This window comes from Ambystoma mexicanum, chromosome 3q (assembly GCF_040938575.1).
Source record: "Ambystoma mexicanum isolate Mex_15411 chromosome 3q, UKY_AmexF1_1, whole genome shotgun sequence".
NCBI classification, from domain to species: domain Eukaryota; kingdom Metazoa; phylum Chordata; class Amphibia; order Caudata; family Ambystomatidae; genus Ambystoma; species Ambystoma mexicanum.
In genome coordinates, this window is record NC_090926.1 from 707,327,694 (window position 1) to 707,339,851 (window position 12,158).

Genomic DNA, 12,158 nt, shown 5'->3' on the forward strand with positions numbered 1-12,158 from the left:
CGCATAGAAACGAGTTGATTAGCAATCATGAGCACTTCAGTGGCACGTGTTAGAGCAGTGCAGTCCGGGCGTGCCTACAGGCGATTCGGTTTGCGTCGTTGCAGTCTCCACGTTTCTGAACGTTTCCTGTGAGGCAGTGCACGCTATAATTTATTTGACTTTCCAGTGCGTTTTTCTGCTGATTGAAATCTGCAGTGTACCTCGTTGTCGCCAGGGACCGGAAGATTCCCGCCCTTGGATTGCATTTAACAACAAAGGCCTCCTGGGAGTTTAAACTGTTGGTCCCTTCATTGAAACAATTGGAGAACAAAAAAAATCCAATGGCTACGGAAAGGAAAGCCTCTCGCTGAAAGCAATGCGTCACCACCAGTGCCATGTATCACTTGGTGACCTTAGGTCGTTGTATGCCTTGACAGAGCGTCTTAAGACCACTTAACATAGATTGTTGACTCACCCGCGGCATTGTTTACATGGAAAGGGTAGAGGTGGGCAGTGGATGACACCAGGAGTGACTGTTCCGTTTCTGTGCAGCCTTATGTTTCAATGTCCTTTACTTAATATTCTAGATTTGAGCCATGAAGTTCGGATGTATATCCACAGAAGGCTGGGCCAGTGTTGCTCGGAGTTATTAAGGTGTCGCGTGTGTGACGTGAGCAAACAAATGGAGTCCTGTGTTTTGCTTGGCATTCTGGTACTTTGAGTCCTGCATTGATGATGGAAGCTCTGGTTGTTTCACTTCTCGTATTAGTCTGTTTCGCCTCTTCTCTATTGCCGACACATCTTATAGAATGGTGCCTGCTATTGCTCAAACAAGCCCCAGTTCATGATACCTTGAGAGTTGCAACTCATTTATATGGCAAAGAGGCTCTGTCTGTCATGCGGCTACGTCGACAAACCTACCGGCCTTTCACAATCACAAGCAGCGCTTTGAATGCACCAGTCCTACCCAGCCGGCAGTACCCGCACTTCTTGTTTTTGGCACTATGAGTACCTGCTCTTGTCAATGCTTAAAGGAGAGTGAGGCGAGGTGAATATGAAACAATTTAATTTAAAAGGACCATAATGAAAACCTAAACTCTATCAGCCTTTGCTGGGCAAAGCTCCTGTCTCCCTCCCCCTCTCTTCACCTCCCCAGTGTTAATAATGTCTCCAAGCCGGTAAAATAGCTCAGCCAGTTGAGTGTTCGCTGCTGTCATCTGTGTGTAATCTGTAAAACGCACGTTCGAATCCAGACACAGCCAACTCGTGCTTCTGAAGTTAACCCGTCCCAACTTTGTTTCAGTGATAATTGTATATAAATATGTTCTAAGTACAGTGCTTTGGAAATAGTGTTTTATGAATAACACATCGTTATCTGTCAGGGAACTTCCTGTGTAACAAAATGAAAACCAAACATGTCGTTCCTGGGCTTGTGATCTAGGTACTCCATTTCACTTACTCAGGGGCTCCTTTCCAAGTTTCCTTGTAGAGGACAGATGATTTCTGATGGATAACCCTGCATGGGCAGCACCTCAAGAAAGCCCGAGCTGTTACTTTTTGTATTTCTTTTTTTTACGTTTCGTTGTTATCAGTGGCTTTTCTAATATGTAAATCTTTAGGAAACTGGAGTTCTGATGGGGTGTTTCAGACTGAAATCCCCAGCACATCTTCAGCTACCTACTAAATATATCCATGATTTATACAATGAAATCAAGCAATAATGCAGGTACCCCTTTCCACAACTTAGTTTATATCTATAATTGCTACAAAAAAAGAAAGCCTGCTTTTATATGGATATTCACATTTTCTTAACACCATGCACACCAACAAACTGGAAGTGTGTGTGAATGATTCCAAGTTTCGCTGCTTAACCAAGGCGGTGATGCTTGGCAAACAATGTAATCTCACTGCACTTTACGAGTAAATACTGTGCACTCTCAACGCATGCCAACTTCTGTACACGACAATGCTGTTTTTAAAATACCACAAATTCAGTCTGTGATTTATGAGGGTCTTTGAGAAATAATTGCATTAGGTTAGCAGGATCACATTTAACGTTAGTGATTTAACAGTAAATTAATATGCTGAGATTGTGGTTGGAATCACTGAGATGCTTCAGCCTGCCATGCTCCCCAAGCCCAGAGGGAGGGAGAATGTGACTGGGGTGTGTGGGGGAGAAAGACAACTCAAAATGGACACAAATAGAGAATGAGATACGAGGAGCGAGGCACACATATAACGTGAGACAAATGAAGAACTACGAAAATAGAGCAGGGCACAGTGTGAGATTAATTGGTTTTGATCAATGAGCCTTGGCTGGGACCACGCGTGTGAGCATTTTAGGAGACTTCCTGAGCTAAACCCTGGCCCATTTAAAGCCTCTATTGCTGAATACCTGCACTCTTTTTTTTCTCCATTCCAAGCACTGGTCACAAGCCTGTCCAGCGATCCTGAATTTCCACAACAACAAGAAAGTTATGGTGAGTTCAAAAAGGTATGAAAAAAACCCACTTTCACCTGAAATGTGAAAGTAGGAAATTCCATTTGAGACAAGTCACACATTCCACAAAGCCACCTAGCAGTCATTGCTGGAAGTTCAACTCCAGTTCTGAGCCACTATAAGGGTGAAACCAGGTTATGTAGATGTCCTGGCAGCCTTTCAAATGTCTGCCTTGGGTTTATTAGGCTATGTATAAAGTAGCACTGCTCTCTGAGAAAAGGTTTGTATCCGAGCTCATTTGCATACCCACAATGCCTTGCTGTTGTGGCTCAGAACTGGAGGCGCACTTCAAGAAATGGTTACTAGATGGTGTTATATGTGTGACTTTGATCAAGATAAAGATAAAAACCATCCAACAACTGCTTTTCACCGACCCTGTGATGCAGAACTATGCATGCCCCCGAACATCTCAAATGTTCGCGAACACCACGGGGATGCCCCCGAACATCTGGGATGTTTGCGGACTTTGCAACTTTTTGGCCATTTAAAAAAAAAAATACTGGATGAATGTACACCTAATTTACAAAAGCACGCTTTCTGGACCAAACCACCACTCCTGGTGCAAGTTTGGTGCAAATCCGTCGAGCGGTTTGGGCTGTAGGCACAAGCAAAACAATGTCCCCATTGTGTCTAAGAGGATTTTCACAAATGTTTGTATGCCCTATAACTTTGCCTATGCTGGAAAAAACCACATCAAACTTGTAAAATCATTCTGAGGTGGAACGTTTGGTGAGGATTCATGCAGTGGGGGCAAAGTCACAAGCTGCCAAAAAAGTGCTCTTTCTATAAGTTGAGTAACTTAACCATAACTACAGGGCAGCTACCACAGGCCCTGCAATATATATAGGTATAATATGCATAGGTCTCAATTCACCAGGATCAGCATTATGCTGTTATAGATTTTAAAAGAACAGCATTGTGATTGTTGGCTGAGACGTGGTGTGTAATTTTTTTCTTTAGAGGTATGGTTCTATATTTCCCAGCACGCAATGCATCTTTGGCTAGAATGCCAGGACTTAATTTGGGTATATCTGATGTGATGAGGCCAGGCAAGTCCACCTCTGCATTAAAGGCACTAGAAAATATTTGCGAGTATATACTCAAAACAGGGTATTAAATGGGCCAGAATAAGATGGAGTGGAGCACAGCGCCTACACAGCGGGTCTTGCTGGGACATCCAGGAAACTCAGAGATCTGCTCCCAAGCCTACCTCTCATGGATGAGCAACCCGTGCTTCAGAAGACTCTGCACGCAAGCTGGGGTGGGCAAAATGGCTCACTTTCATTCTGCAGTTCTGATCCACCAATTTCATTTGCGGAACTGAATTGGCCTTTTCCAGTGGTGGAAATGGAAATAAAATTGGTGGGGGATCCCACAGGGGTCAGGGTCTGGGTGGAGTTTGGGGGGGGCGGCGGCGCCCAAGGAGGCAGTGTTTAGGGGGGCGGAGCTGGCAGTTGACCCCTGATCAAAGAAAATGTCCAAAATAATAGTTTAAAATGGCACAATTTCTTTGATGCTGCTTCTTTTCCAAACTATATATCATATCCACGTAAAACCACTTTCATGGTACTAGTGATGAGTTACTTCACTATGTGCATAATAGTTGGTTTGACCAGTGTTGCTGAGTAAATATTCTTTAAAAATGCACAAATTGCATCCCATTTTATTTAAAAAACCTCCCCCTTGGGTTGTATTCAACCAGGGTCACAAAATGAAAGAATTGCCATTTACAACTATGGGCCACTTTTTCATTGGTGTCTGAGACAGTTTTATGGCGCACTCCGACCCTTCTCAGTGCATCTATACACAGGATGATCGGTAGATGTACATGTGAGCAAACCGTACCAGCCATCTGTGCACCTAAACTAGTCTGTGATCTGAGCTCATGCAGAGGAGTAGTTTAAGCAGACTGTGCAAGAATCATTAAGAACAGCAATTACTCTAGCTAATGGTGAAAGAGCAGATAATCCGTGAGGAAATCCCAGTTTAAACCGAAGGATTGTCCTGCAACCTCGCCATACACAACGTTTTCTTTTACTTGAACGATGCCAGCACAGCTCCTTCAACTTCCCTCTTAAAGCAGTTGGGTGGCTGCATTGTGTGGGATAGTTTCAATGTTAGTCGGAGTATTTATTTATTCATGCAATGTTTGTCGGATACCTATATATATTTTTATCAATGTTTGTTGGATGCAGGTATTCATCAAACATTGCATAAATAAACTGGGTAGTGGCTGAGGACTGTAACTTCCTTTTGTGACCCCTTGTACGGGGTCACCAGCGGAAGTTACAGTTTGCTTTTCATGCAGCTGTGGCCTATATCATAGTGAATCACAGAGTGTTAAGTCTTAAATCAAAGAGGACACACACACACCTGCAGAGAGGCACAACCCACACCCCACTGCACCTCCCCTCCTATCAGAATGCAGGCACAAAACCATTCAGGGACTAATGGCCTATCATTAGCAGCTGCGTGCGCTACATTCTGATTGGAGGGGTTGGTCATGGCGGCAATGTGCTGCTCCACCCCCCTACTCCATGCCATCGTGGACGCTTTCTTTTTGTATCCCACCAGTGCAGAGCATGTGTTTGGGGCGGCTGACTCTGGCCGGATCCTGAGATCCGGCTCTACATCTGCTGCCGGATCTCAGATCTGGTGAGAGCCGGCCCAATTACCAGCGCTGGCCTTTTCTTAGGCTTTTCCCACCTAACAAATCGATTTTCCACCCTTTTGATCATCAAAAAAATTGTGATGTTTCACCCGTTTTAATTGCATTTTCCCACCAAATGCAACTTTTTTTCTGTTTCAGGACACACAAAAAAAACCAAATGTAGGGGGGAAATGGAATGTATGCACAAAAGGAAAACCGCCTAAACGTGTAGTGGCACAGGGAACATTCCATCTGGCCAGCAAACACTGAATTGGTGGCAAATGTCGCCAACAGTAATTCCCCTCAAGAGAGAACGCAGAAACACGCAAGCCTTCAAAACTTGATCAGAAGCTGTCCAAATTGGTATTGCAACGTATAACGGTTATTTGTTAGGGTGAGCAGAGGCGTTGCTGGTGGTGGAGTAGGGGGGCTAAAGGGGCTACAGCCCTGGGTTCTTTGGTTGCAGCCCCAGATAGAAACTCAGGGGTTACAACCCCTGAGCCCAGTGTCCTGACAGTCCCGACATTAGCCTAGCCCAGGATCTTTTTCACACCTAGCAACACCCTTGAGGGCGAGTAATGCAAAGAGCAAAGTCCAACTTCCATTACTCCTCCAAATGGATTTCCTGCTGAATCACTATCGCTGACATGTTTTACATTTGAAATAATGGCCATTCTTTGCTTGTATGGAAATCGCCAGGTTTGGGCTCCATCAAGAGATAATGTTCCTGATTCACAAACTCGTTTTATAATAGTGCCATCCCATTGAAAAACGCTCTGTGAATCAGGTCCACTGTCTCGCCCCTCTCCTCACCAGACTCCGCCCCCAAGGAGGAGAGTGTTCCCATAGTACCATTTTTCTATTTCTGGCACTGACTGAAACCCCAAAAGAGAGCAACAGAAATACAGGCAGGACTACACGATGCCAATACCAGCCCAAGGAATAGGAACGAGGCGTTCAGTGGAAAATGTGCAACATTCTGTATTGGACGCTCGTTTTCTTTGCATTTCGGAAGATTAATAGATTAGCCACTGGGGGTTTCGGGGAATATTGGCGTTTTCAGGTTAGCAAAGTTCATAAAGTGCCCTCTGTGAATCGGCAGCATTCAAGTGCAGTAGGATTTGGCGATTGAAACAGTCACTAGTCGGGCAGCAGCATCCCGCCGCACAAGGGGTGAATGGAAGCGCTAGAAGGGCGTGTACCCTTCAATCTCACTCTAGGCAATACCTTTACATAAACATATGTATCCACGATAGTACAAGCACATACAGGACATGTAGAAACGCATCGCTATATACAAAGCATTCACGTGACAAGATTTCAAATGGACAGCGGAGTGCTCCGAAAGGGAAGGGGCTTGCATTAAATCTGCTCTTTCCTCACGAATTTCAGGGACACGGGACCAATGTCCGACGACAGTGAGACACATTGTGATGGCGTGGGATTGTGAGTTAAAATGGCTCCGAGACCCACAGTCGCACCTTTAAAGCCAGGCAGGTTACGCTCTCTGGGGTAGCGTGTTGCGTGCCTGCACATTGTCCACCGCCCCCGCTGTTTTCTGGGATTGCCATTGTATGTTCCTTCACTGTCCGCCTGTAGATAGTCGCTTCTTTGACCCCACATCTTTCCCCACCGTGAAACTGACAATTGTTCCATTTAGAAGATGCTGTTTCCTGGTAGAATTGTCACCTTTTACCCCAGATTCTTTTTTCCTACGGGTATGCGCATTGTTTGCCTCCACTTTTTCCCTCCACTTTTCACAGTGAAAATATGGCTATGCGGGTCTTCTGGTACTCCCGCCACTGCAACTGTCTCTACTTTACCCAGCGGTCATTCCTTGCCAGCAGTGGGAGGGTGTCTCCTTCACTGCTAGGTGCTTTTCTAAAGTGTGACTGTATACCCTTCACGACCAGGTCATGCCCCTGTGAATCACCTCCCCTTTACTGCCATGTCATTTCCCCAAGAGGGGTGAACTCTCTTTTACTGCCCCCACTCGAGATGTCTCTTCTTTCTCTACAAGTCCCTGTCCTTTTATGACATTGTCACCATGGATGAATGGTTCTACTTCTTATTGCCTTATCTAGTACCCCAGTGACCCCATGGATGAATGGTTCTACTTCATTGCCAGATCTAGTCCTCTAGTGTGCCCGTGAATGAATGGCTCTACTTCACTGCCAGGTCTAGTCCCCCAGTGTCCCCGTGGATGAATGGTTCTACTTCACTGCCAGATCTAGTCCCCCATTGTCCCAGAGGATGAATGGTTCTAGTTCCCCGCCAGATCTAGTCCTCCAGTGTCCCCATGAATGAATGATTCTAGTTCACTGCCAGATTTAGTCCCCCAGTTACCCATGGATGAATGGTTCTAGTTCATTGTCAGATCTAGTGCCGCAGTGTCGCTGTGGGTGAGTGTTTCTACTTCACTGCCAGATCTAGTCCCCCAGTGTCCCCGTGGATGAATGGTTCTAGTCCCCTGCCAGGTCTAGTCCCCCAGTATCCCCATGGATGAATGGTTCTACTTCACTGCCAGATTTAGTCCCCCAATGTCCACGTGGATGCATGGTTCTACTTCATTGCCAAATCTAGTCCTCTAGTGTCCCTGTGGATGAATGGTTCTAGTTCACCGCCAGGTCTATTCCCCAGTGTCCCCATGGATGAATGGTTCTTGTTCATGGCCAGGTCTAGTCCCCAAGTGTCCCCATGGATGAATGGTTCTTGTTCATGGCCAGGTCTAGTCCCCAGTGTCCCCATGGATGAATGTTTCTAGTTCACCACCAGGTCTCTTCCCCAGTGTCCCCATGGATGAATGGTTCTTGTTCATGGCCAGGTCTAGTCCCCAGTGTCCCCATGGATGAATGTTTCTAGTTCACCACCAGGTCTATTCCCCAGTGTACCCATGGATGAATGGTTCTTGTTCATGGCCAGGTCTAGTCCCCCAGTGTCCCCATGGATGAATGGTTCTAGTTCACTGCCAGGTCTAGTCCTCCAGTGGGACTTTCTCTCTTTCACTATGTCCTCTTATCCTTAGTAGGATTGTGTGTCCTTCACTGCCAGATCTAGTCACCCGGTGTCGAAAATGGATGAATGGTTCTACTTCACTACTAGATCTAGTCCCCCAGTGTCCCCGTGGAGGAATGGCTCTACTTCACTGCCAGATCTAGTCCCCAGTGTCCCCATAGATGAATGGTTCTAGTTCATGGCCATGTCTAGGCCCCCAGTGTCCCCATGGAGGAATGGTCCTAGTTCACTGCCAGATCTAGTCCCCAGAGGGATTTTCTCTCTTTCGCGATGTCCTCCTATCCTCAGTAGGATTGTGTGTCCTTTACTGGCAGATCTTGTCACCCACTGGTATTGTCCCTCATTTACCTCCAGGTTCTTGTTCTTTCTTGAAATTGTCTCTTATTTATGCACAGGTTCTGTTTCCCTGTGGTACTGTCACAAATGTGCCATCAGGTTCCATTGGTCACTCCGGGGACATGGCCCAGCACAAAGGTCTCGGTGCAATGCTGACTGCTGGTGGACATTGACCTGCCAGAGATCCGCTGGAAGCGGTTCCTGAAGTAGCCGCTGTTGCTCCAGGAGCGCTGCCGGTTCCTCAGGTACTCCTTGTAGTTCTTGGTCAGCAGGGTGTACAGGAAGGGATTAATGCAGCTGTTGCTGTAGGTCAGGCATGTGGTGAGGTAGTTGATGTTCTGGGCTGCGGTGGCCGAGATGGGCAGGGACTCTTGGTACTGTGAGAGAAGCTGCCAGACCCAGAAGGGCAAGAAGCAGGCCCAGAAGACCAGTACAATGGTGAAGATGAGGTAGAGCACCTTCTGATTGGGCAGCCTCTTGGTCTGCTTGAAAGATGCTGTCTGGGAGACCCAGTAGGTCCTCGCAAGTCGAATATACAGATAGCCAATGATGACACCCGGACCCACAATGCTGGTGCAGAAGAGTACGGTCACGTAGATCTTGTAGGACATCCTGCTCCAGGTGGGCAGGCATATGCTCTTGTTGTCACGCTTTACCAGCTGGATCATAACAATCATGGGCAGGGTGAGGAGTAGGGACAGCAGCCAGATCCCTACAGCGATGGCCTTCCGGTAGCTCTTGGACCTCTTGACGGTGTCTAGTGGTTTCAGGATGGCGAAATAGCGTTCTGTGCTCATGACGGTCAAGGTGAAGATGCTTGCATGCATGGTGAGAAAGTCCAGGCTGAAGAGGATCCGGCAGCCCAGATCGCCAAAGCACCACTCTTGGATGAAGTAGGTACCCACGATGAAGGGGATGGTGAGCAGGTAGAGAAGGTCAGCCAGCGCTAGGCTGATAATGTAGATATACATGGAAGCAGCTGAGCGCATGGAGTGGCACATCACCACCAGAGTATACATATTACCAGCAACCCCCACGGCACACATGACTGACAGGAGCACTCCGATGGTGCAGGTCGCAGCCAGGTCCTCCGCCGACCCTTGGGGTGCATCCCAAGTAAGGTTGCTGCAGCAGTTGGCGCTGTACCTGGAGGAGGGCTCTTCTAGGGTGGCGGTGGTCATCTCAGAGGTGGCCGAGTACCTGCCCTGTGGCTCTTCGTGGAAGGACATGTCCATTCACTCCTTCATCCCCCAACTGTGTGAATCGTGTGCAGCTCTCAGTCGCAGGTCATGAGCCTCTCTGGGGGATCCTTTCTGAGCCGAAGGTCGAGGTCTCCAAGAGCAGCTGAAAGTCAGAGGGATACATGAAAAGATTATTAGAGCTATACCCAGAGCGAAGGCCACCGCTCTTCATTGGCACGTACTCTCTGCATGTAGTGCAAACAGGTGCCCTACTACCGAAAGCTGCAGGGCATGGTAAGTGCCTTCTGGAGGTGCAGCAAACTTCCTAACGCGGTGAACCACGCCTAACGTTTCTGCCACGCCACGCCTCTGTCCACCCAAACACAGCAACCCTTCTTTAAGAAGTGAACCCCTTCCCTAAACCAAACACGGGGCGTAAAAAGGTCAAAGACAATACATACTATCTGAAGGAAGGCAATGCCTTTTAATTGGGTCAAGAAACACGCCGTGCACTTTAAACTCGCTTCCGGATGTGTATATATACACATTCTTGCAGACTAATACGTGGACAATTTTATCATTTATCGTTTGTCCACAAAACTCCGCAAACTGAAGTATACATTAGCTCTGGGCGCGGGTGGTATAACACCAGCTATTACCCACGTCAAATGTCCACATTTTAAAGACATTGGGAGGAGCAGCATGAGAGGCTGGGTGTCTCGGTTGCGACTAGCACCTGCTGCGACCTTTCAGCATCAGGGAGCTTCCTGCAGAGGAGGCATCTTGAACTCACCGTGCTCTCTGGAACGGTGGCATTCTCCCATTCCCAAACACCAAGCACATCAGGAACACAATGCGGGTGGGGGAGGGGCCGGAAAGGTGGACGGGCAGGGGCTGATGTTATTCTCCAGAGAATATCAATGCATACACATACAGGTGGTACCCCATCCCCCACCCATATAAACCGCTCCCAGTCGCCCTAGCCTCAGAAATAATGGTTATACCGCAAAGCGCTATATCCTCACCTGAAAGAGCGGTCCGTGCACGGTCCTGCAGCTGAAGTTAAGGGAAAGCAGGGACGGGTGTTCTAAACGGAGAGGGCAGTTTGGGCGCGCAACTTTTTTATCCGTGTGCACCGAGCTGCCTTTCATCCTTTCAGGGACGGGGCTGTGCTGTCAGAGGCTGCCGTGTCCGCAGACAGCTGCATGATGAAGTGCCCGAGTCCCGGGATCCTTCCCCGTCCCCTCTGCTCCAGCCGCGGCTATTTATGAGCTCTGGTGACGTGGGCGCTAGCGTCTATGCAGGGGCTGCTGCGGCTTCCAGGAAAGAATGCGCTCCCCTCCTTGCTGCTCGCGCGCAGCAGCACCAACCCTTCTGCCAGCGCACGGAGCAGCCAAATGCACAGTCGGAATTGGAAGGCGGTTCCTTCACATCCCCGGGATAAAAAAGCAGGCACGCCAGCCGGAATCGAACACCAACCACTTCAAATTGGAAAGCTCTCTGCACAGACGGAGTTAGGCTCAGAAACCAACTTCTACACATCCAGATATATACCAAAACCCTACTGTAAAAGGGAAGACCAAACCACTGGGGAGCGTGGTCCTTTATTTGGTTTGTGCTATGATATCGGTGTGCACCTGATGTGAATGTTAAACAGGATACGTCACCCCGCCCCTGTGCCTTTTGGGAACCATTATAGCCTTTAAAGCTACATCCACTACTACGCGTGTGCCTAATTACATTAGTCATAATGAAAGAACAATAATCGAAATAGTATTATAAGTGAGTTTTATTAGCCTTTGGGCCTGATTTGCACATAGGATTTAACATGGGAAAATCCCTTTGATTTTTTGTTTGTTTGTAAATCAGGTCCTTTGTCTTTACCCGAAATAGGGGCCTGGATAAGTCTTATTAATTGTTGTTGCAAGACAACACCATGCATGCACGTGTTTCCCACCTGGGGCTAATTCTATACAAATCATATATTTAAATTAGATAGACACTCACACTAGTAGGTGTGAACAAAATAAGTTGCCACAGTGTACCAACTTTTCAAGATGTGTGTACGATGCTTAATTCGACAGGATGTTCAACACTTACATTTTAATATGCAAGTATACCGAGAAAGAAAGCAAGAGTTCAAATAGACAAGTAAACAAGAACTGAAACAGGGCACATGTTAAAAACACTCTTACAATTCATAGAGCCTTCCTTCATCCTACACCTACCAAATTGTTAGTGATCACATATATCTTCCCATTTAGCACTGACACGTATGGTGAATACGTTCAATAGCTTAATCTACAGCAGCCAGAATCTAAAACCAACACCACCAAATGCAGCCAGTGTAAAACCGATGCATGCAAATGCAGCCAGAATGTAACACCAGAGTATTCAAAATCACAGTGTAAAATCATTATATTCAAAATGCATCCAGACAAAAAACAGTTAAACCAAAATCACCCAGAGCATACAAATAATTTATTGTAATGCAGCC

General features: G+C 47.1%; 1 protein-coding gene across 1 annotated transcript; it reads right to left on the reverse strand.

Moving 5' to 3' along the window:
- Positions 1-1,709: 1,709 nt before the first annotated feature.
- Positions 1,710-11,062, reverse strand: LOC138582896 (urotensin-2 receptor-like). The gene is made up of 2 exons (XM_069654614.1): positions 10,687-11,062; positions 1,710-9,824 (listed from the first exon to the last, which is right to left on the reverse strand). The coding sequence occupies exon 2, from the start codon at positions 9,713-9,715 to the stop codon at positions 8,576-8,578; it is 1,140 nt and encodes a 379-aa protein (XP_069510715.1). The 5' UTR covers positions 9,716-9,824; positions 10,687-11,062; the 3' UTR covers positions 1,710-8,575.
- Between the last annotated feature and the right edge of the window lie 1,096 nt (positions 11,063-12,158).

Excerpts from the sequence above, each read along its gene's own strand:
- LOC138582896 (XM_069654614.1), bottom strand. The coding sequence starts at position 9,715 with ATGGACATGTCCTTCCACGAAGAGCCACAGGGCAGGTACTCGGCCACC.